Source organism: Pelodiscus sinensis, chromosome 32 (genome assembly GCF_049634645.1).
Source record: "Pelodiscus sinensis isolate JC-2024 chromosome 32, ASM4963464v1, whole genome shotgun sequence".
NCBI classification, from domain to species: domain Eukaryota; kingdom Metazoa; phylum Chordata; order Testudines; family Trionychidae; genus Pelodiscus; species Pelodiscus sinensis.
Genome location: NC_134742.1, coordinates 7074769 through 7097652, shown reverse-complemented (window position 1 = coordinate 7097652; position 22884 = coordinate 7074769). Strand labels below are relative to the sequence as shown.

Sequence of the window (22884 nt, the reverse complement as noted above, 5' to 3'; positions counted from 1 at the left end):
TCTGTGAATACAATGTTTCATTTAGTGTTCTGTCAAGTAGCAATAACATTAGGTTGTATATTTTCAGTCTGCAAAAGGGCATTCTTACACGGCTCTTTGTTGACCAGTTGTTCTGAATTTTGGTGGAGTTTGGCTCTTTGGTTTGAAAAGGTTGCTGACCCCTGCCCTAGAGGGAATGAACAGAAAAGGGAATCAGCAAGTGGGCCCACCCCGTCACCCGACCCAGCGTTATGGCGTATGGGAAATTTTATTTTTATACATTTTCTCTTCTGTGCTTTTACCCTAGAAAAACGCATCAGCTGAGGAATGGCTCTGATAGCTTATAAGTGCTGGCCTATCCTTAGTTCAGAGCAGAAGCAAAATGTAGGCACTGGTTTGCAGAAGGGCTGGCTTGTGGGGACAACACAGTGCACAGAAGGGAGATGTGAAGCCTTAAATGCCAGGTCAGCTGGGAGTGGAAGAGGCCCCCTGCACGAAGTGATAGAGCAGCGAGAGACCCAAGCCCTGACAAAGGTGGGATACAGAGGCACTTCCTCTGAAACTGAGACATCTGCCCTAGAGAAGGCTCTCAGACCCCAGCATCAGGGAGATTCAAAGCTAGGACCAGGCAAAATTCTGGAGGCAGAGTAATAAACACAGAACAAGGCTGCAGCACGAAAGGGACATGAAGGGGGACCAGATCCAGGCTGTGTCATATCTGGTCTCCAATTCCACTCAGTTCCCAAGTCCCTTTCTAAAACATGCACCTCTAGCTATGTAGAGGCATCGGGTTTGCTGCAGAGCCATTTCCTCAGCCTACTGCAGCTGGAGCTGCTGATTGTGAGGTCTTCATTTAGGTAGGTGCAGTCGGCTCCTCCTTGTATTTCAAACCTGCAAGCCAGAGGCAGTAGGAGTTAGATTCAGCATGTGCCAGGCAGAGACCAGGACAGACACCCAGATGAGGGATGGGAGCTGCTGCACTCATAGCCCCTCAGGATCCCCGCTCCCTGTGCCAGCCCAGACCCCACTCCTGGCAGGGGGGGAAGCAGCCAGTGGGGCATTTCCATCAACTCGGACCCAATGCAGAAAAAGAAACAGACTCACCGACGGTCGAACTTGGTGCCATTGACCCATCTCCAGACCCCACCTGCGTCCTTCTGGAGGCCAATCCAGTGGTCCAGTCTGCCTGGGTAGGGCAGCAGGGAAGCCTTTCAAATACAAGCAAAGTTGTCAGCTGAGTTAGACCCTGGCTCTGTGCTGCCCCCACCTCCCAGGGAGTCCAGGGCAGCCAAGGATTTCTAGAGACTTCAACCTTTCTAATTGAGTGAAGAGATCAGATCCGTGTTAACCCTTCACTCTCCCTGGGGCTGTAGCATCTACTGGATAAAGCAGGGATTGAGCAACAAGATTGACCAGCAGGGCCCATCTCAGGGCACAGGAGGGCCAGGGGAGAGGAACTGTGGCAGGTGGGAAGGGGGCACAGAGCAGGTCCCATTTTCAGCTGGATCCTCCTTCTCCATCCATAGGGAACCTGGAGACTGGGGCTCAGCTGAGGAGGGAGGTTCACAACCCAGCAGGCCCCAGGCAGCGACTGGAACTGACTGAGAGGGCCCAGCCCTGTTCAGGGGGAGTCTCCCACCAAGGCTCTGAGCAGGTGCAAGGTTGGGGAGGCTGGGGCCCTAGGCTCTTCCCTACAGTGGCTGGGCCCAGCCTGACTCCAGCCCGGCCTGTGCTGCCGGCGATCACTGGGCTCGGCACAAAGCGTCCGTGCTGCTCACCAGCTCCTGCAGATTCTCAATCCCAGTCAGGGAGGCAGCGTGTGAGGAGCAGTTGTTCTGGCTTTCGGTCCAGTCCCTTTCAGCCTTAGAAAAATAGTAACATCTCCCTTCGCTCCTGAACCAGCCGTCGGGGCACCCAGGGGCAGCAGCGGGGCAGGGAGGCGGCTGCCTAGATTTTTCCACTTAAAAAATAAAAAGAGAGAAAGTGAGAGAGACAGAGAGGAGATGGACAATGCAGAAAACACCCAGATAGGAGACTGATGCTTCCCTCGTGTCTCCATGGGGAACGAGCAGGAAGAGAAGCGCAGGAACGGCCAGACTGGAACAGACTGATGGGCTACACGGCTGCTCTCTGCGAGCCGCCACCAGCGATTTCAGAGGGAGGCAAGACACCCCCTAGTGGGCAGTGGTGGCAATACCTGCCCCAGGGAATATCCCCCCCAAAGTGGGAAGGTTTCTATTCCTTCCAGTCGTACCCTGATCCAGAGAGAGTGACCTACCCGGAGGGGCAGGAGAGCACGGCTGATTCATCCCCCTTTATAGAGGACACAGTGTCTCCTCTGGATGGTCTCATGATTCACATCAAGGTCCAGTCCCATTATGAATCCTGCTGAGCTCTAGGACTCAGGAATCTCCTGTGCCAGCAAGTTCCCAAGGTTGCTCTTACATATTCAATGCAGCCATAATTCAGTCAATTCCACGAAATGGCCACTAGAGGGGATCAGACCCCAAAGAGGGGGTTTGACCTGCTGCACTTGCTGCTGCTGGTCTTGTTCCCAAAGACCATGTGAGTCTGAAATCTACTAGAATTCCTTGAAGGGGCCAACAAGCATGCGGGGAAGGAGGGTCCAGTGAATGCAGTGTGCTTACACTTCCAGAAAGCCTTTGACAAGGTCCCTGTGACCGGGTCTCCCTGGGGGTGGGGTGGCCTAGTGGATGGGTCTGTGGATTAGGCAGCAGAGAAAGGCTGCAGGACTTTGCTGCTGGTGCCCCAGGCCTAGGAACTCTGACCTACTATACTAGGATAGTTCTTAAGCTCAGGACCTGGCCCCAAGAGTCCAGGTTCCTCCCTTAGTTAGGGTTCTAGTAGGGTCTCCCCTTTGTCCCATGGGGTGAGGTTGGAAGCTGACTTTCTCCTGTGGCTGGCCAAGTGAACTGGCTTGGGTTTGTGTCCTGCAGTCTGCAGAACCAAACTCCCATTTCCTTGCTGGTCAGCCCCTAAACGAGCCAGGTTCCTTCATTATCCTCCCTCCTGACCTGGCATTGGCTACAGATAAAGTGGGGTGGGACTAGCTGAGCCAAAAGGTCCTGTTTCACCCCTGCGATGCCAGGCCCTCCTCTTTTCACTCCCTCACATTCCCTTATCAAAGGCATAAAGTCATGACAAGTATGGAGAAAGTGATTAAGGAAATACTATTTACTTGTTCTCATAACAAAAGAACTAGGGGTCATTTAATAAAATTAATAGTTAGCAGGTTTAAAACAAACCAAAGAAAATATTTCTTCATGCAGTGCACAGTCAACCTGTGGAACTCCTTGCCAGAGTTATATAGATTGGCAAAAGCCAATATAACAGGATTCAAAAAGGAACTAGCTAATTTCACGGAGGTTAGGTCCATCAATGTCTCTTAGCCAGGATGGGCAGGGTTGGTGTCCCTAGCCTCTGGCAGAAGTCTGGAAAGTATAATGAGATGGATCAATTCACTCTATTCACTCCTTTTGAAACATTTGGCATTGGCACTATTGGAATACTGCCTTCGTTCTGTCCCAATATGGCTGTTTTTAGTTGATTTAAGCTTTTTCTCCAGCTAAAGGAAACTCCTGGTGGAATTCTGCATCACTGCAGGCCTTCAGAAATCTTTGCTTCCCCACAGAAAAGGAATTTCTGATGAGGTAGCAAAGGAAAACCTCAAGAGTGGTCATGTGCACATGCTGCTGGGAAGGGGACACATCATTCCATGCCAGTCCACACATGTGTAGAGAGAATCCCCAAGTACAGAAAGTAACAACAGAAGGGGCTGGGATCTGAAACAGAGTGACTGTCTTGTGTTCACTGCCCTGTGTGACTGGGATCCAGGAAATCCAGATAAAATTCCAAGCCATGTCCGAATCCCTGCCTGACCCTTGGGTCTGGATACAGGCAGGGACAGAGGCATGTGATGTTCAGCCTTGCAATGCTGAAATTTTACTTGTCTAGGAAATCATTAGGACAATGGGATACCCAAGGACTGCCCTGGGCACCCAGATGCCCATGCAATGAATGGGGGGAGAGAGGTGCCTCCAAATGGGACCCACAACAGCCAGAAGGTTAGACAGCGGCTGCCCAAGCCAGCCAACAGGAGACAGTGACCAGGGATGTGCCCTGCACCTCGTCCCTCTTGCAACTCGGCACTTAAGCCCTGGCTGCAGGGAGGAGCAGCCCTGCTAGTCTCCTGCAGCAGCAATCCTGCCCTAGACACAGGCACCCATGTCAGCTCTTGGGAGAAGTTGACACCTAACTCCCCTGGAAATGGCTGGGGGGGGGGGGGAGGGGAGGAGAAAGGGCAATCTTTGAGATAACCTTTGACCCCTCGGTAGGGCTCCCAGCTGGATGTGGGAGACCCTGCTCAGTCCCCGATCCCTGGTGAGAAGGGATCTGAGAGCGGGGGGCTCCTACCACTCGGGACACTAGATCAGAGGGTTATAGTAAGTCATTGTGGAATTAAATAACTGAAGTGGAACAACTTCCACAGGCAATATTGAGGATTCTTCCCCTGCCTCCCCCCAGAGCTCAGTGGCTGGGCCCTCCTCTGGGAGGTGGGGGATCCCTGCTCAGACCCTCTCTCACCTCATGCAGAGGGGACTGGAACCAGGGTGTCTCACAGCCCAGGTGAGGGCCCTAACCACTGAGTCAGGGTTAAGAGGGGAGGTCTCATTGTCCCCCCACCTGTTTCACAGAGGCTGGCATCCTAAGCACATTTGCCAGATCCTGCCCCACGGCTACCACAGGCAAGGCCAAGCAGCAGCACAAGCCCAGAGACAGACACAGAAGCACCGAGGGAATGTCTACGGCAAAACTGTCATCCCCAGGGGGGCTCAGGCGCCCCAGGGCTCAGCAGCGGCCACACAGGGGTTTGGTGGATCACAGGGTGCCTGAAATTGGGACGTGGGTGTCTTGGTGCCTTTTCTGGAAAGAGGCCTCAGTGCCTGTGCCCACCACATAAAGGGGAGCCGCCTCACAGAATTGTGAGGAGAAATCTGCTTGAGTCTGTGATGCCCCCAGCTCAGACAGTGATCGGGCAGGAGGGGACACGGAACTAAAAGGAAGCCAGAGACATTCCTGGAGGATGGCTCCTAGGAGGATGGACAGGAATGGGGTCCCCACCTCTGTTGGTCAGAAGCTGGGAACAGGCGACAGAGAAGGGATCACCTGATGAATCCCTGTTTCTGTTCACTCCCTTTATGCACCTGGCCTTGGCCACTGTTGGCAGACAAGCCACCAGGCTACATGGACCTTGGGTCTGGCCCAGTCTGGGCTTCGTATGAAAGACCCTAGAGCAACTCTGAGAGCCCAGGAGCAGACACCAGGGCGCTGTGAGCAGCAAAGGCAGAAAGCTCCACGCCCAGAGACTGAATGTTCAGGGGGTGGGAACTTACCTCCCAGAGCTGCTGCTAAAGCAACGACGACGACCCCCAGACCCACGATTACGGCTGCGAGGACAGCTGGACGTTTCCATAGCGCAGGTTTAGCCTGATCACCTGGAAAATAAAACCCATCGGTGAGACCAGAACGGCTGCCGTCAGGATCTAATCTGAAGGGAAAAGGATCAAGGAGCTAGAAAACTCTGACAAGAGACTGGCAGGCGAGGGAGAGTTCGCCATGGAGGGCAGGGGAATGAGCTGGGGCAGCACAAACAGTCTGTGCAATAACACATGGAACAGAAAAGGCAGCTGGGAGCGTTTGCTGGTGAAGGTTTGGGCAGCCCCTGCTCGCCCCCTGGTGGCCGGTTGTGGCGCTCTGGGTGACCTCTCCTCAGTATCCTCTTGCTGTAACAGTTGTTACCAGATTTGTCCCTTAATTTTAAGCATGCTCATTTTTTATGGTTACACTTCGGGGGAGGGGGTGATAATTCTATTCACATGTTGCAGGTATTCTCAGGAGGAGTTATGCCTCTCCCTGCTGCCAGTTCCCTCCCAATGGGACTGTCCCCCCGGCTATGTCTAGACAATGCTGAGCTATCAGAATAAAGTATGCAAATTGTGCAAAAATTTGTGGGCCAAATTTAGGAAAATCCTTGTCTTTCTGAAGAGCCTTTCTTCCTCATAGAACGAGACATACAGGGCTTCTTAAAAGGCACGTCTGCTGTTCCACAAAAAAAAAGGGGGGGGGGAGCAGAAGCATTCCCAGGACACCATGCATTTTTTCCGTGACACTGGCTACAACTACTCAAGAGAGAGATCTTGGAGTCATTGTGGATTGTTCTCTGAAAACATCCATTCAGTGTGCAGTGACAGACAAAAAAGCAAACAGGATGTTAGGAATAATTTAAAAAGGGATAGGGAATAAGACAGAATGTCTTACTGCCTCTCTCTATATATTCAGTTCCATAATATATTGAATATTTCAAACAGATGTGGTCACTTCATCTCAAAAAAAGATATACTGGTTTCGGAAAAGATTCAGAAACGGGCAACAAAAATTATGAGGGGTTTGGAATGGGTCCCATATGAAGAGAGATTAAAAAGACTTGGACTTTTCAGCTTAGAAAAGAGGGGAGGTCCATAAAATCATGACTGGTGTGGAAAAAATGAATAAGGAAAAGTTATTTACTTGTTCCCATGATACAGGAACTAGGAGTCACCAAACGAAACTAACAGGTAGCACATTTAAAACAAACAAAATGAAGTGGCTCTTCATTCAGCACACAGTCAACCTGTGGAACTCCTTGCCAGAGGATGTTGTGAAGATTAAGACTTTAACAGGATTCAAAAAAGAGCTAAATAGATTCATGGAGGTTAGGGCCATCAATGGCGTCCCTAGCCTGTTTGTCTGGAAATGGAGAAGAGGAGAGGGATCACATGATGATTACCATGATGAATACCATACTATTGTGTTTCCTCCCTCTGTGGTATCTGGTATTCACCACTATCAGCAGACAGGATACTGGGCTACATAGACCTTTGGTCTGAACCAGTATGGCCGTTCTTATGTTCTCACTTGTGCACCACTGGAGCTGCACGTGCTACAGCAGCCACGCTAGAGAGAAGCTGCACATAACAAGCTGAGTCCATAGAAGAAATACGGCCCCTGCTGCACCAGGGAACGGGGGGAAGAGGGCAGTTACACCCACCACTAGAAGTCAGAATCTCGACATCTCTCCTTTGCCAGTCCCTAGGCAGGGAAGCTCCAGTTACCTGGTTTTCCTTCACTCTTCAAATCTCCTGAGACATTAAGAGGCCGCGCAGAGGGGCCGGTTTCCTCTCTCTCCCTCATCTCTTTTCTCAGAGAAGCAGCGCTGGCTGCTGGACTTTCATGAAGTAGGCAGCTGCACAAAACAGCCTCTCACAGCCATGGCAGGGTCTGTTCTCGTAGGCAACAGTCCATGGCTTTGGCTCCTCTCCTGGCTGACCTAGAATGAGAAATGAGTCAGGGCAGCCGAAGGGTCAGTTGGTTTGTTTGTGGTGTCCCATCCCCCAGGGTAGATAAACATAAATTATTTTTTAAAATGACAAAATACTAAATGTCTCATTTAAAAGTAACAGCTACAGTTGCTCCTCATCCCAAATGTGCCAGGCCTATAGTCTCGTTCTGGCTTCTGGAATGTTCTGTATGTTCAGATTTCTGTTTCCCAGCAGACTAAAGTAACATGTGCAAAGAGACACGAGCTGGATTGGACTGTTCTGTGTTTACGTGATGGTGAATCAGGGCTAAGCATGACAGAGGAGTTAATTAAGACAAGGATTGTCAGACCGTGATTAATTGAATAGTCGTGTAACTGCACAAAATATTATAGGTTACACAACTATTATAGAGTCCACAGTGGCAGGGCCAGCAGCTTCCCCACGCTCCCCATGGACAGGATGTGTGCCAGCATCCCATGCTGTAATAGAGGTAGCAGTGTGGTAGGGGGAGGTAGCAACATGGAGCCAGGGCTGGCTCCCCACATCGCCAGCTTCTGCCTCCCCACCCTCTCCACTGTCTATGTAAAGGCAGCAAGGGGTGAGGGCAGATGGGTCCATGGAGCTGGTATGCATGCAGAGCCAGGTTAAAAGCTGGCTCCCCATGTGTATTTGGTCCCACCTGTCCTCTGAACAACCCAAGCTGCTGCCTCTCTATCAGAGGGAGCACCATAGGTTGGGGAAGGCTATCTGCTGGTCTCGGGCTCACGCCCTCCACTGCTTGCTGCCTCTGATATAGAGGTAACAAGGAGTGGGGGAAGTGGGGATGTGTTTAGTTGACAGGATTATTGCTTAATCATGCAGTCGTCTACATGTTGACATCCCTAGTGCTGGGTTGCAAACTAACATGTTTCAATGATCAGATTTGTGCCATCATATATATAGTAGCCCAGTGTCTTAGAGTCTGTAACGCTGCAATGCTGGTTGTTCCCTCTGGGGGGCGCTGTTGCCTGAAATTCTGGCTGTTCCCTGGGGGGGGGGGGGGCTGTTGCCTGAAATGCTAGCTGTTCACTCTGGGTAGCCCGTGCTGCATGGGGAGTGCGGGGCCCAAACAGACACTTGCACTGCTTGCTCCCCCGTGGCAGCCCAGGTGAGCGGCACAGAAGTCAGCTGAGTGCCACGGTGGGAGGCAAAGGGGGGCGGGGCGGTGATGTGTGGTCTGACAGCGGCTCCAGGCCCCACCCCCTGGCCATGAATATCATCGCCCTGCCCCCCTTCGCCTCCTGCCGTGGCGCTCAGCTGACTTCTGTGTGGCTCAGCCAGGCCGCCGCGTGGGAGCAAGTGGCGCAAGCGACCATTTGGGCTCCGCGCCCCCCATGAAGCACAGGGAGTGTGGAGCCCAAACGGCCATTTGGGCTCTGCAGTCCCCCGAGTGAGAGGCAGGACGGGGAGGAGAAGAGAAAGAAAGAGACAGAGAGAGAGGCAGGAGGTGGAGGAGAGCTGGGGGGGGGGAGGAGGCAGTAGAAGGAGGAGAGAGAGAGAGAGAGAGAGAGACAGACCCCGGAGGCTCAGGAGAAAAGACCGACGTGGAGGAGAGACCTCAAAATCCCGTCTTATGACGAGCGAATTGCCTAGTTGTTTAAGAAACATCAAGAAATATCATTGGGATACTTGATTTAAATCAATTATTTTTGTTGGTGATTTAAATGCTGGGATTTCAATCAGTCCAGTTGCATCCCCAGTGAAAAGAACCAAGAGTGACCCGGCAGTTTGTCTCCCTCCAACCATTCTAGTCCATTCCTGCACAAACCAATGCTGATGGCCTATCACACATGCACATATGCTAAATGCCTGCCTGAAGAAGGGAGGTCAGGACTCCAAAGGGGATTTTACCCAAATGTATGAACTTGCTTTTACTGAGGATAGCTCAGTAGGCTGTGGCTCCTGTCTCGATTAAAGAGACAGAGGCTGTGTGGAGAGCTACAGTGAGTCCCTGGGGCTAACACTAGTACAAGATCCACAGGAAATAGCTGGAGCTTTGCCACACACCCCCACTGCTCAGAACAAACCCCAAAGCTAAGAACAGCGCAGTAATGCTCACTGATTAACCACTCACATCCAGAATTGTACAGAACCTATTATCGATAGATTTGGGTGAGCATGCCCACATCCGTTGCACAGAGAATGACATTAAGGCACAGGCAATAACCAACCCCCTGCCATGTCCACAGAGTCACTCAGGCGGTAGCAGCTGTAGGAACAGACTCCAGGCATCCGGACTCAGCCCTGTGGTTTAACGGTTACACAGCTCTCTCCCACAGCTGGGTTTCAACTGTGTGCCCTAGACAACCTCCCCTCTTCTAGTCACAAAGTGGAACAGTAACTCACTTATAACACAGACTAGATAGTGGTTAACAGCAACTGTTGTTGGACAAGTCCAGTTATTTGCTCCCCAAATGCAGTTGGGCCCTTCATCCCTTCACCTGGAGTAGGGTGGTAAAACACTAGTCGACCCACACCTAGTTGCTTCTATCAGGAAGAGGCATCAAGAGTGGGGGGAAGAGGACGGGATACTTCAAAGCGGCAGCTCCGCATAGAGCCCACGGACAGCGGGGGAAGTCCTCGGCTGACCCATGGCTCCATGCAGTACTGCCGCCTTGAAATGATACAGGAAGCCCTGCACTAGCTGAGAACTCCCCAGCTGGCCCCAGGCATCCCTCAGTGTTTCAAAGAGGCAGCACCACATGGAACTTAGGGTAACTTAGCTAACCTGGGCTCCCTGCACCACAGCTACTTTGAAATGCTGCAGGTACCCCCATATAGCGTTTCAAAACAGCAGCGCTGCATGGAGCCCTGGGTCAGCGGGGCAGTCTCCAGTTGACCCTGGGCTCCATGTGGCGCTACTGCTTTGAAACGCCACAGGGAGCACTGGGCCAGTGAAGGACTCAATCAGACCCCTGATGGTCCCCCTGTTCCCTGCATCACTTTCGCTTTTGAAGTGTAGCAACAGCGCTGGGACAAGGCACCCTTATCGATTATTCAATTAGTTTATTGATAAAAATTTAAAATCCCTACCTGGAGAGAATGGGGGGAAATCCTGCTCCTGCCCACTTATCTCCCCACTTCGTCTCCGGGGAAATTATATTTCAAAGTGATTCCCTTCTCCAAAAAGGTAAATGCTTCCAGAGGGAGGGGATGCAGAGAAAGGATGTTTCTGCCACTAGGAAAAAAGGTGATTAAGAAAGAACTACAAGTTTAGGGAGCCTCCACTCCAGTAAACAGCTTTCAGTGTGTGCGTGTGTTGGGGGGAAGCTTTTCCACTGAGATTTGGACTGTTCGGACACAGCTTCTGTTCAAGTAAAAAGATGAGAGCTCAAAACCACTGTAAAGTGACATGGGTCACCTAAGCACTGCTGCAATAGAGATCATGAGGTTTCTAAATTTCCTGCTGGAAAATTCTCACATCCTGTTACCAGCTGTGATTTTAGGATAGTTGGGGTTTTCCAAAGCCCAGCTCCTTAGGCAGTGCTTTTTTTGTAAGAAAAAGAGTGCCAGTACTCCAGGCTCAAAGTTGCTGAGCAAATAAAAATGGGGCATGTCCCAAGCTGCGTGTCCCAAGGGCCTTGCGTCGGGAGCCAGGCCGCCCCAGGAAAATGCCAATAAATGAATCTTATTTAAGTAAGGCATGATAGGAAAATAGGTGCTGGTATGCCATCCCAGGGCAAACAGTTAGGAAAGAATCTCAGTATTCATTTTTTTTTTAAATTATTAAAGAACATTTCCAGCCTTTGTGGATACAGAGAAAAGTTTGAAAATGTGACCTCGTTCCATTCCAGAGACTGAGAAACCAGAAGATGAAGAGGGGAACTCCGATTTTTAAATCTCATTTTTTGAGTCCTCACTCAGTTAAGAATGCTTAAAATTAACAACACAGAGAGTGACAACTCAGATCCTTTGTGGAGCGGGCAGGGGGAAGCCTGTAGCACACTCACTAGAGGACCAGGTTACAAATGCTCCCAGGTTTAAGGACTCAGGCTCTAGTTCAGTTTTCTGCCTCCCCTGTGCTCTGCCAGAGGGAATTAAGGTTTAGGTGCCTCTGTCTGGTGCTGATCTCATCTGTGGAATTCGGTTCAGACACAAGGGGTGGGAGGAACCTGCAGCCAGAGGGGCAGATAAGGGAGCTGAGAGATCTGTGCACCTGCCTGTCACCACTAGGGATGTTAATGGACAGTCTTGTCAACTCGTCGCTTCCCTCTCCCCTTGCTGCCTCTATCAGCTAGAGGCAGCAAGAGGGGGGAGGGGGAAGAGGGGTGTACTTCAAAACTGCAGCTGGGGAGTCCCCATCTGACTCTGGGCTTCATGCAGCCCTGCCACTTTGAAACCGTTGTGGCATTTCAAAGGGGCAGCTCTACCCTTTCGACTATCCGATTAGTCAATTACACGATCCTTTACATCCTTACTCACCACCATAACCCAGCTGTGTTCATGCAGCTGGCTGTCCTGCTACCACAGTGGCCTCTACCCGGCCCAGGTAGTACTGCAGCCCTTCTCAGGCTCAACATGTTTCAACTAAAGAAACTCCACCCCGCCCGAATGCGGGTTGCATGACTGTGCTGTGGGAAGGGAAATGGTTTGGGGGAAACCACAGATCAACCGCAGAGGTTCTTAATGACTTCTTTGTTTCGGTTTTCACCAAGTTAGATTGGGGCGGGCAATAATTTTTGCCCACGGGACACTTCAAAAATATTTGAAGTGGCCCTGGGCTACCCTGTTAGGGGTGGGGCCTAAATGGGAAGGGGAGGGGCTACCCACTCCCAGACCATGATTTTCCCCCTTCCCACTAGACACCCAGGCCCTGGAAGAGGCTTGGCACGCTCCTCCAGCCCCAGTCCAATCAGGGCCAGGGGGCAGTGGAGCATGGGAAGCCTCCTCCAGCCCTGCAAGGAGCCCGTGTCACTATGAAGCGCTGCAGGCTCTTCGCAGGGTGGAGGAAGCTTCACACAGCTCCCTTGCCCCCGGGCCCTGATTGGCTGCGGGGGGGGGGAGGCAAGAGCATGCAAAGCGTGCTCCACTCTCCCCACTGCCCTGTGAGCAGGGCACACACAGCAGGACAGGAGGGGGCTTTGCACGCTCCTCTGCCTCCAGGCCAATTAGGGCTTGGGGCAGGGGAATGTGCAAAGCCTTGTCCACTCTGCCCCGCCCTGTAAGCAGTGCGCAGTGGGGGAGAGCAAAGAAGGCTTCAGGCACTGCCCCACACCAGGCCTTAATTGCCCTGGGAGCAGAGGGGCAGCCGTGCCTCCGCAGGCCGGATCCACCTGCTTTGCAGATCTGGCTCGCAGAGTCTCTTTTGCCCACCCCTGAGTTAGACGAAGGGACGCCTAACATAAGGAAATCCAGCGGAAATGGGGGCAGGCTTAGAAGTTCATAGAATCATAGAACCATGGAGCTGGAATAAGAATAAGTTAAAATAAAAAAAACCAAAAAGTTAAAAATTACTTAGAAAAGTTGATGACTTCGAGTCACCAGGGCCTGATGAAATGCAGCCTAGAATAGTCAAGCAGCTCATAGAGAAGTTATCCGAGCCGTTTGCTCTCATCTTTGAAAAATCATGCAAGTGAGGAGAATTTCCAGCAGACTGGAAAAGGGCATATGTAGTGCCCAGCTATAAAAAAGGAAATAACCTAGGAAATGACAGACACCTGTCAGGGATGATCTACACGGTGCTTGGCCACGCCCGTGAGGACAGGGGACTGGACTAGATCACCTCTGAAGGGCTCTTCCAGTTCTACTTCTAGGATTTTATCATCCTAGCAGCCATGTTGCCCTGTTGCGTTAGTCACTGGCTAACCCTGAGCTCACTTTGCTCTGAGCAGCCACAGGGCAGCGACTTCATCAGTGTTCGCCCAGCTCGGAGCCCACCCCGTCACAGGGTGAGACGGCTCGGGCTGAGCCGGGAACCTTGAGAACCGCCCTCCTCCCCCAGCTCCAGCCCCAGACCTTGGGGAATGGGATGTAAGGGGGGAATCACCCTGGCTCCGCCTCTGGCCAGAGCTGGGCTCCAGACACCCCAAATACCCGCTCCTCCACTTGCTCGGTCCCTCTGGGCTTCCAGCCTCGCCACAGGCGGGAGCAGCCAGATGCGGGAAGTGCAGCAGCAGCGAAACAAGGCGCTGAACCCCGCTCGGCCCCGCCAGCTGGCCACTGAGGCAGGCAGGGACTGGGGCAGTTTTCCTATCCCCCTCCCTGCCTCGGTCTCCGGCGGCTTCTTACCTCAGCGCCCTGCGTGCGCCAGGATATGGCGAGAGGAATGGCTGCTCCAAGGAATAGGCTCCACCTCTTCCCGACAGTAGTAACATGGAGAGGCGGGGGTGGGTGGGCTGTAGCGCTTAGCGATAACCAGTCCATGGCAGGTTCCGGCCAATCCATACACACACAACCCAGGTAACAGCGCCGGATTCCTCCGTGAAATCTGCCAAGAAATAACAGGGACAAAGCAGCTGAGGGACGATCCCAGCTCACCCCACAAAGCGATAGGGCCAGAGGAGCCATTAGAAAAGGATTCACGCTGCTCAGGCTGAAATTAATGCCCCCTTGACCCACTGAGGGCACTTTCATGACTTCGGGCTGTTTCTGTGGCCCGAGGGACAGGTATTTGCCATGTGACAGGCTGATCTGAATGAATTTCAGAGACCCCCTTAGTAGGGTTGCCAGATGGTTGAACCAAAAATACCAAACACCCCCTCACTCCCCCCAAAAAAGAGGGGAAAATTCTGTTGAAGAAAACAAAGGGGGGGGCAAGAGACCAAAGTTGTTGAGCAAAAAACTTAGCTTCCCTGTGGAACCAGGTAAGCATGAGGTCTGGGAGGGGGGCGAGAAGGATGCCGGGCACAGCATTGCGTGTTTGTAGGTTGCCAGGTGTCCAGTATTTTTCCCTCCTGGCCAGGAAAAAAATCAGAAAATACTGGACGTTTCAGGTGTCCGGTATTGTCTGAATGTTTTTACTGGACAGGAGGTGAAAGTACCGGACTGTCCGGGTCAATACCGGACACCTGGCAACCCTGCCCATTTGGGAGAAGGTTGGGCTGGGACGGCAGAATCACCTGGACTCTGTGGAACTTTTGTTCCTCAACAAAACTGACCACAGGGAGAGGGGAGCAAAGAGCATCCTACTCGCTGCTTTTGCGCAGAAAGCCTGCAGTGGAGACGTAGCCTTCGTGTCTCAGCCCACCAGCTGCCTATGCACCACAGCAGAACATCAGAATGGCCACACTGGGTCACACCACTGGTCCAGCCAGCCCAGTATCCTGTCCTGCGACACTGGCCAGAGCCAGATGCCCCAGAGGGAATGAACAGAACAGGGCATTCTATGATGCTTCCCTGTTGTCATGGATGGACCTATCCTCTGTAAATTGATCTAAATCTTTTTGGAACCCAGTTTTGGAACCCAGTTGTTGATTTTACAACATCCTCTGCCAATGAGTCCCACAGGTTGACTATGCATTGTATAACGTACTTCATTCAGTTTATTTCACTTTCTCCACACCAGTCACGATTTTATAGACTTCTGTCATATGCCCTCTTACTCTTCTCTTTACTAAGCTTGACAATCCCAGTCTTTTTAATCTCACTCATATGGAGGCAGTTCCATATACTTAATCATTTTTGTTGCACTTCTTTGTACTTTTTCCAGTAGTAATAGATCTTTCTGGAAATGGGGTAACCAGAACTATATGCAGGATTCAAGGATCCATGGATTTTTATAGAGGCATTTTGATATTTTCTTATTAGCCCTTTCCAAGGAGTTCGCGATAGGGATGCAAATGCCTGTTTAACTGGTTAACCATTTAAATGTGCTGTTTAACTGGTTAATCGATTAAACGGAGCAGTTGGGGAACCACAGGCACTGGCTGCTCCCGCCTGGTCCTGTCCATGGCGGGCCTGGGCACGTCAGAGGCAGAGGCTGTTCTAGTCGTCCCCAGCAGCCTCTGCATGAGATGTGCCTGGGTCTGCCACAGAGCGAGGCTGCTCAGGATGGCCAGAGCACCCTCTTTGCGGCGGGGTTTCCTTGGGACTGGAGCAGGCCCCATTGATTAACCTTTCATATCCCTAATTCCTAACTCTGTAGATCTGGAGCCAAAAAATGGAGTGGATGTGTTCAGAGAATTAGCCACAATGACTCTAAGATCTCTGCCATCAGTGGTAACATCTATTTTAGATAAGAACTGAAGTACGGCCATACTACAGCAGACCATAGGTTCATCTAGCCCAGTATCCTGTCTGCTGACAGTGGCCAATATTAGATACTCTACAGAGAGAGAACACAACAGGTAATCCTCATGTGATCCCTCCCCTGTCTCCCATATCAAGAGAAACAGAGACTAGAGACACCATTCCTACCCATCCTGGCTAATAGCCATTGATTACCAAACCTCCATGAAACTATCTAGCTCTTTCTTGAATCCTGTTAAAGTCTTGATCTTTACAACATCCTCTGGAAAGGAGTTCCAAAGGTTGAAGAAAAGCTTCCTTTTGTTTATTTTAAACCTGCTGCCTATTAATTTCATTTGGTGACCCCTAGTTCTTATATTGAGGGAATAAGCAAATAGCTTTTCCTTATTCACGTTTTCCACATCAATCGTGATTTTATAGAACTCTATCATATTCACCCTAAGGCTGTGTCCACACTCAGGGGTTCTTTCGAAAAAAGTAGCCTTTTTTCGAAAGAACTTCCCCTGCATCCAGACTCAAGCCGCGTTCTTTCGAAATTATTTCGAAAGAACGCGGCTTTTCTTTCGATGGCGGTAAACCTCGTTTCACGAGGAAGAACGCCTTCCTTTGAAAGTTCTTCTTTCGAAGGAAGGCGTTCTTCAATGTAAAGAGGCTGTCTTCGAAAGAGAGCATCCAGACTCGCTGGGTGCTCTCTTTCGAAAAAGCGGATTTCCGCTATCGAAAGATCCGCCTGCAGTCTAGACGCGATCTTTCGAAAGAGGCTCTTTCGAAAGATGCTTTCGAAAGAGGCTCTTTCGAAAGAAGCCTGCAGTCTAGACACACCCTTAGTGTCCTCTTTTCTAAGTTGAAAAGTCCCAGACTTTTAATTTCTCTTCATCTGGGATCCATTCCAAACCCCTAATCATTTTGTTGCCCTTTATGAACCCTTTCCAATGCCAATATATTTTTTCTGAGATGAGGCAACCACATCTGTATGCAGGAGTCAACATGTGGGCATACCATGGTTTTATATAGAGGCAAGAAGGTATTCTGTCTTCTTCTCTGTCCCTTTTTAATGATTCCTAACATTCTATGTACTTTTTTGACTTCCGCTACACACAATGACACCAAGATCTGTCTGAGTAGTTGTAGCCATATTAGTCCTCATCATAATGTATGTATAGTTGGGATTATTTTTTCCAATGTGCATTACTTTACGGCTGTGTCTACACTGGCAAGTTATTCCGGAAAATCAGCCGCTTTTCCGGAAAAACTTGCCAGCTGTCTACACTGGCCGCTTGAATTTCCGGAAGAGCACTGATGATCTAATGTAAAATCATCAGTGCTTTTCCGGAAAAACTATGCTGCTCCCGTTTGGGCAAAAGTCTTTTTTCGGAAAACTGTCCTGGAAAAGGGCCAGCGTAGGCAGCACAGTAGTGTTTTCCGCAAAAAAGCCCGATCGCGAAAATGACGAAAAGCGTCCTGCCAATCTAGATGCGCTTTTTGGAAATACTTTTAATGGAAAACCTTTTCTGTTAAAAGCATTTTCGGAAAATCATGCCAGTGTAGACGTAGCCTACATGTATCTCATTCTTTTATACATATAGCTCAGATTATTTTTCCAAATACAGGCAGTCCCCGACTTACGCGGATCCGATTTACGTCGGATCCGCACTTACGAACGGAGCTTTCTCGCCCCGGAAGTCGGGGCGAGAAAGCCCCGTTCGTAAGCTGCTCCGGTGCCCCTGGTCTGCTGGAGACCGTCTCCAGCAGACCAGGGGCACCGGGCGGGTTCCCGCACTTCTGAGGCTTTGCCAGAGCAAAGCCTCAGAAGCGCGGGAACCGCTCCTGCTGCCCCTTGAGACCCGGTGCCTGTGGTCTGCTGGGGACGGTCCCCAGCAGACCACAGGCCCCCGGACTGAAGCCGCAGCCGCGGGGGGGGTCCCGCGCCTCTGAGGCTTTGCCAGAGCAAAGCCTCAGAGGCGCGGGGAACCGCCGCTGCTGCCGCTTCAGTCAAAGCGGCAGCAGCGGCGGTTCCCCGCGCCTCTGAGGCTTTGCTCTGGCAAAGCCTCAGAGGCGCGGGACCCCCCCGCGGCTGCGGCTTCAGTCCGGGGGCCTGTGGTCTGCTGGGGACCGTCCCCAGCAGACCACAGGCACCCAGACTGAAGCCGCAGCCATGGCGGGGTCCCTCGCCTCTGAGACTTTGCCAGAGCAAAGCCTCAGAGGCACGGCACCCCGCTGCCGCTGCGGCTCTGCTCCCCGTGTCCCTGGTCTGCTGGGGGGGGGGGCGCAGCTAGTGTGCTCCCCCCCCCAGCAGACCAGGCTTTTGTTTTGGACTCTGGGGCAGAGCAGCTGGGGCACTGCTGATTGGTCCTGCAGCGCCCGTGGGCACTACTGGACCAACCCGGCAGCACCCCAGCTGCTCTGCCCCAGGTCCTGATTCAGCCGCTGCTGGTCAGTTTCAGCAGCGGCTGAATCAGGACGTCTGGGGCAGAGCAGATGGGGTGCTGCTGGGTTGGTCCAGTAGCACCCCAGCTGCTCTGCCCCAGGCGTCCCCAAGTCAGCTTCTGCTGAAACTGACCAGCGCTGACTACAGGAAGCCCCAGGCAGAGTTGCTCTGCCCCGGGCTTCCTGGAATCAGCTGCTGATCAGTTTCAGCAGCAGCTGACTTGGGGACGCCTGGGGTTCTTAAGTTGATTCTGTATGTAAGTCAGAACTGGCGGTCAGTTTCAGCAGTGTCTGAATCTGGACGCCAGTTCCGACTTACATACAGATTCAACTTAAGAACAAACCTACAGTCCCTATCTTGTACGTAACCCCGGGACTGCCTGTATGTATTACTTTGTACTTCTCAACTTTTAAATTAACAGGAGAGGCATAATCTTTGTGAGAACAAGAGGGAAACTTTCCTGGCTGGGTGGGAGGTAGAGGCAGATCCCTTAGCAAGACACTTTTAGCAGCCAGACACCAGAGATCACATCTTGGGGCAGCACAAACCAGAGAAGCTTTGAAGGACAGTTTCATGAATGGCCAGTTTTGAGACTCATACACGTTGCTTTCAGTAAGTAGCGCCGTATTTCCTGTGTTTGCCTTTAATCCCACATCCCACCTCTGCAGTACACTGAGGGGGACAGCCGGGAGCTGGTACATGTGGAAAGCCAGCTATCAAGTTGGATCCCCGCACGTATCATCTCCCATGGAGCCACCTCCCCTCCCCTGGCTGCTGCCACTGAAAGAGAGGCAACAGTGCGGAGGGAGGACAGGTAGGATCCTGGAGCAGCCCCTGGCCGTGGCAGGCCTGCTCCGTGGGATGCCGAAGCAGCTTTGCCCATGGGGAGCTGTAGCAGCAAGAGCAGCACGGGATGGCAGGCGGGAGCTGGACTGCACAGCGAGTCAGTTTTTAAATTGGTTCCTCCTTCCACCCTATTTGGAGTGGCAGGGGACTCCCCAGGAATGGGCCTGGGCAGAAGAGCATAGAATGCTGGTCCCACCACCGGGAGGAGCATTTTAGTAACAGTGTAACTGCTAAAAGTTGTTGCGGCTACACGATTACTAAAATAAATCTAGGAAGAAGCCTTCTCCAGGCATGCAAGCCAGGGGCTCCATCACAGTTGTCAGGGAGGCAAAGATGGTTGCCTGCTGTCTCACCTGCAGAATCTCCTCTCCTGGCGATCCACGATCCTGTTGTGGGGCTCTGCCTGTGCCCACGAGGGAGTTCTTATAATTCATCTGCTCCTTGAATATAACCTCTCTTTCCATTTTTGCCTGAGGATCTGCACCATGCGGACACATGCTGGAGCCGGGAGAGTATACAGCGAGCTGGCTGCTGTTCCCACTGCAGTGAAAAGTGATGAGAGCAAACATTATAGGAAATGCACGGTATTAAACCCAGAGGTCTGCAACCCTTTTAAGCATGAGATCACTTCTTGAATTTAAGGGCAATCCAAGAGCTACCTCAAATATAATTAACCTTGCCCCACTTCCATTCCTCCCCTTTTCCTAGGCCCCACACATGCTCGCTCCATCATCCCTCTCTTGCCCATCTCACTCATTTTCACCAGGCTGGGGCAGCGTGTTGGGGTGTTGGTTCTGGTCTTGGATTAAGGGACCTGGAGTGTCAGAGGGGCTCTGAGCTGCTGTTGTGGCAGGCAGTTGGGATTTAGGAAGGGTTCTAGGTACAGGTTCTGGGATGGCATTTGGTTGCAGGGGTGCTTGGGGCTGAGGCTTGGGATGGAGGAGGGGTTCATGACTGGGGACGAAGTTAGGGATGTGGGCTCCAGCTGGGCCTTGCTTACCTCAGGTGGCTCCGGGTGGGGTTGCAGTGGGGCTAAGGCAGGCTCACTTCTGTCCTGGCCCTGGCTCACTCCTTAAAGCAGCCAGCGAACTCCCTCCCAAGTCCTGTTGTGCTCCTTGCCCTGCTCGGTGGAGATAGGATACAGAGTGGGAGTAGGGTTGCCAGATGGTTTCAACAAAAATACTGGACACACTTGCCATGACATCACAATTGACATTCCATCTTAGTTAGAAAATACCCGACATTTCTATTTTCTCAATTTGTTTCCCAAACAGAAATCTCAAACCCTGGACTGTCCAGTTCAAAACTGGATATCTGGCAACCATAAGTGAGGGGGGGAGCACCCGACATCAGCACTCCTCTTCTCCCTCCCCTGCCCTGCCCAGAAAGCAGGAGGCTCCCCAGGGGAGGGGCAGTGCTAAGGCAAAGGGCAGGAGATTACCAGCAGTGCGGGGAGGAGCAGCTGAAGTGCTGGCACTTTATAGTCTCTTGGCCACACCAGTGAGGATCACCTGTCAAAGGCTCCAAGATCCGCCAGTAAATCCCAATTTACTGGTTGGTGACCAGTGTGTTAAACTGAACCCTAATCTATTAAAAGGTCTCTATAAAGACAATGGAGATGAGTTCTGTGCAAGGCCAAATTTTTGCTTTAAAGCGAAAAAGACTCCGAGACTTATTAAGCAAAAAAATCGACTACACTATTACATACCTAGTCTTAGCAGCACAGCAGCCTCTGCCGGGCTCAGGAAGAACTTAAGCTCTTCTCAGGCAGAACGTGTTTGTGCTAAAGAAACTTCACTCTGCCCAGATATGGGCTGTGTGACTGTACAGTGAGCGGGAAACTCCCAGAGAAACCACAGACCCAACCAAGCACTGTGGCCATATTGCCCTCTTCTATGACTCTCTCTCTCTCTCTCTCTCTCTCTCATATATATACACATTGACTCAGTCCTTCTCTGTTATCTTGCCAGAGGGGGAAGCCAGCTGGGGATGGGAAGGGTGCCCCAAGATCTGCCAAGCCCAGTAAAGACAAGGACCCAGGCACTTTGTGTCTGTGTCTCACCTCCCTCCCTTCTCCCCCCTCTTCTTGCCCATGGGGATGAGCCAGGCCAGCCCCAACATGAACTTTTCCCATGGCAGTTCAATCCCTAACCCTGTATAAAAACAACCCCGCACAATTATGCTGGATTCCACGTTCCCCTCCTCCCACACACACATGGGCATGGGGCGTGAGTCAGATTCCCCCTCCAGTGAATCTCCCTCCTCTCTATGGCCTCTGTGGGGCTGGGTTGTTCTGGGCTCAGCCATATCTTGGTAGAGTCTGCTGGACCCTAGGGCAAGGTAAAGGGGCCGAGGGCAGGCAGCCCTCAGCATGGCCAGACCAGGGCACTGGGCCCACCCGAGCCCCTACAGCTGCACAGGGAGGTGCTGCTCTAGGCAGTGCAAACACACCTGGAGCCGCCTGCTGCTCTTTCTGTGGCAGCGATAGCTGGGAGCTCCGCTCACCACTGAAATGGCCGGACCTGGGGGCAACTATCTCCCTTGCCCTCCTTCCCCCCATCGGCAGGGCCTGCCCATCCCCTGTGGGCTGTACTGGGAAATACCCCAGGGCTGGGCAACATGGAAGCCGGGTTGCGCTGCTTCCCCTGATCCTGCAGGAGGAGGTCATCTCCCCTGCCCCCGGGGGTGCCTGTCATGCATGGGCAGATCCTGGTGGGGAGCTCTGGATCAGATCTGGCTCTGCAGCCCTTGGGGTGGGGGAGGGGAAGGGGAGGATGGATTTAAAGGGGGTTAATTACCATGGCACCACCTCTGGCTAGGGCTGAGCTAGGACCAAGACAGCTCAAAACCCGCCTCCCCTACCTCAACTTGTCTCACTTGTTCCATCCCAGCTTCCATCTTGGCTGCACAGTCCAGAGTAGAAGGGAGCTGAGGCCAGGGCCCACCTGGCGTTGCTTTGCTCCTGCTGCTACACCCGCCATTACTAGAAAGAGTAGTCAGAATACCGGCCCTGCCTCCCACGGCGGGAGGAGGGGGAGGAGAAGATCTCCCCACGGAATAGGAGCGAGCAGCTGGGTGGGGGGGAATGGTAATATCCACCTCCTCACCTCCAGTGGTTCCCACGATTTACGGAAGTGGGGGGAGGTGCTAGAGGGGATTCATTTGAATGAAGTCTGGAAAATGGCCAACAGCGGAAGTGCAGCAAGTTCCTGATTTAGCTGCTAGTAGCCCCGTAATGAGGCAGGGAACCCCGCTTTGCCCAGTTCCCTTGGGGCAGAAACAGGCAGGTACTGGGACACTTTCCCTCCCCACTCTTCCCTGCATTGGTCCCCGGCAGCCTCTTACCTCAGTGTCCCACGGGCTCCAGGATTCCGGGGAACAGCATCTGACAGCGGCAGGACACAACATGAGGATGCGAATTCTGTGTAGTTCTGCCTTCCACCACCAATTGCCCCCAAGGTAATCAGGGAGGGGGCGGTTCTACACCCCCAGAAGAGCAGGGTGACAGCAGTCAGTCCTTAGCATTGCCTAGGTCGCCGTGCTCAATTCTCCCAGCTGTGGGCCACGGTGCAGCTCCAGAGCAAGGTCCCTGCCCTGGGATCAGCCGAGCAACCACCACCAGGTTCCCCAGAGCTGAAGCTGTGGCCACGGCAGGACCAGCAGGGGCAGGCCGCGTATCAGACAAATATTAAAATACTAACCTTGTTTAGGCTACATAGAGGGAAAGTGGCAAGAGATAAGTCAAAGATCTTCTTTTGTAAGATTTCAGCTTTGTGGGTAGCAAAGGCAGCTGCATTTTCCTAAGACACTTCCTGTGTGAAGCAGAAAGAAAATACGTTGCTGGTTTCCTTTATGAAACTGGGTCTGTTTGAAATTGTAGCTAACCTGAGGCCTACTTTTGGAAACACCCTGTACAGCCACTGCTTCAGAGCCCACAGTTTGTGACTGTGATTGGTTAATACAAACATGCAAACCACAATGTTAATACATGGCACTACATAGCAAAAGTTTACTTTCCCTTCTTCA

At 52.0% G+C, this 22884-nt stretch overlaps 1 protein-coding gene across 6 annotated transcripts; it reads right to left on the bottom strand.

Annotated features, from left to right (window-relative positions):
- Positions 1 to 22670, bottom strand: LOC102449646 (C-type lectin domain family 2 member B-like). Of its 6 annotated transcripts, XM_075913848.1 has the most exons (9): positions 22204 to 22670; positions 19859 to 19978; positions 19212 to 19398; positions 13626 to 13824; positions 7152 to 7366; positions 5394 to 5495; positions 1758 to 1939; positions 1084 to 1187; positions 1 to 870 (listed from the first exon to the last, which is right to left on the bottom strand). In XM_075913848.1, exons 5-9 carry the CDS (start codon positions 7228 to 7230, stop codon positions 753 to 755), a joined length of 585 nt encoding a protein of 194 aa, XP_075769963.1. In that variant the 5' UTR covers positions 7231 to 7366; positions 13626 to 13824; positions 19212 to 19398; positions 19859 to 19978; positions 22204 to 22670; the 3' UTR covers positions 1 to 752. The 6 variants fall into 6 exon arrangements, with proteins under 6 accessions (XP_075769963.1, XP_075769965.1, XP_075769964.1 ...); XM_075913850.1 differs by lacking the exons at positions 19212 to 19398; positions 19859 to 19978; positions 22204 to 22670 and having other exon boundaries at positions 1 to 166; positions 747 to 870; positions 13626 to 14631; XM_075913849.1 differs by lacking the exons at positions 19212 to 19398; positions 19859 to 19978; positions 22204 to 22670 and having other exon boundaries at positions 13626 to 16146.
- Between the last annotated feature and the right edge of the window lie 214 nt (positions 22671 to 22884).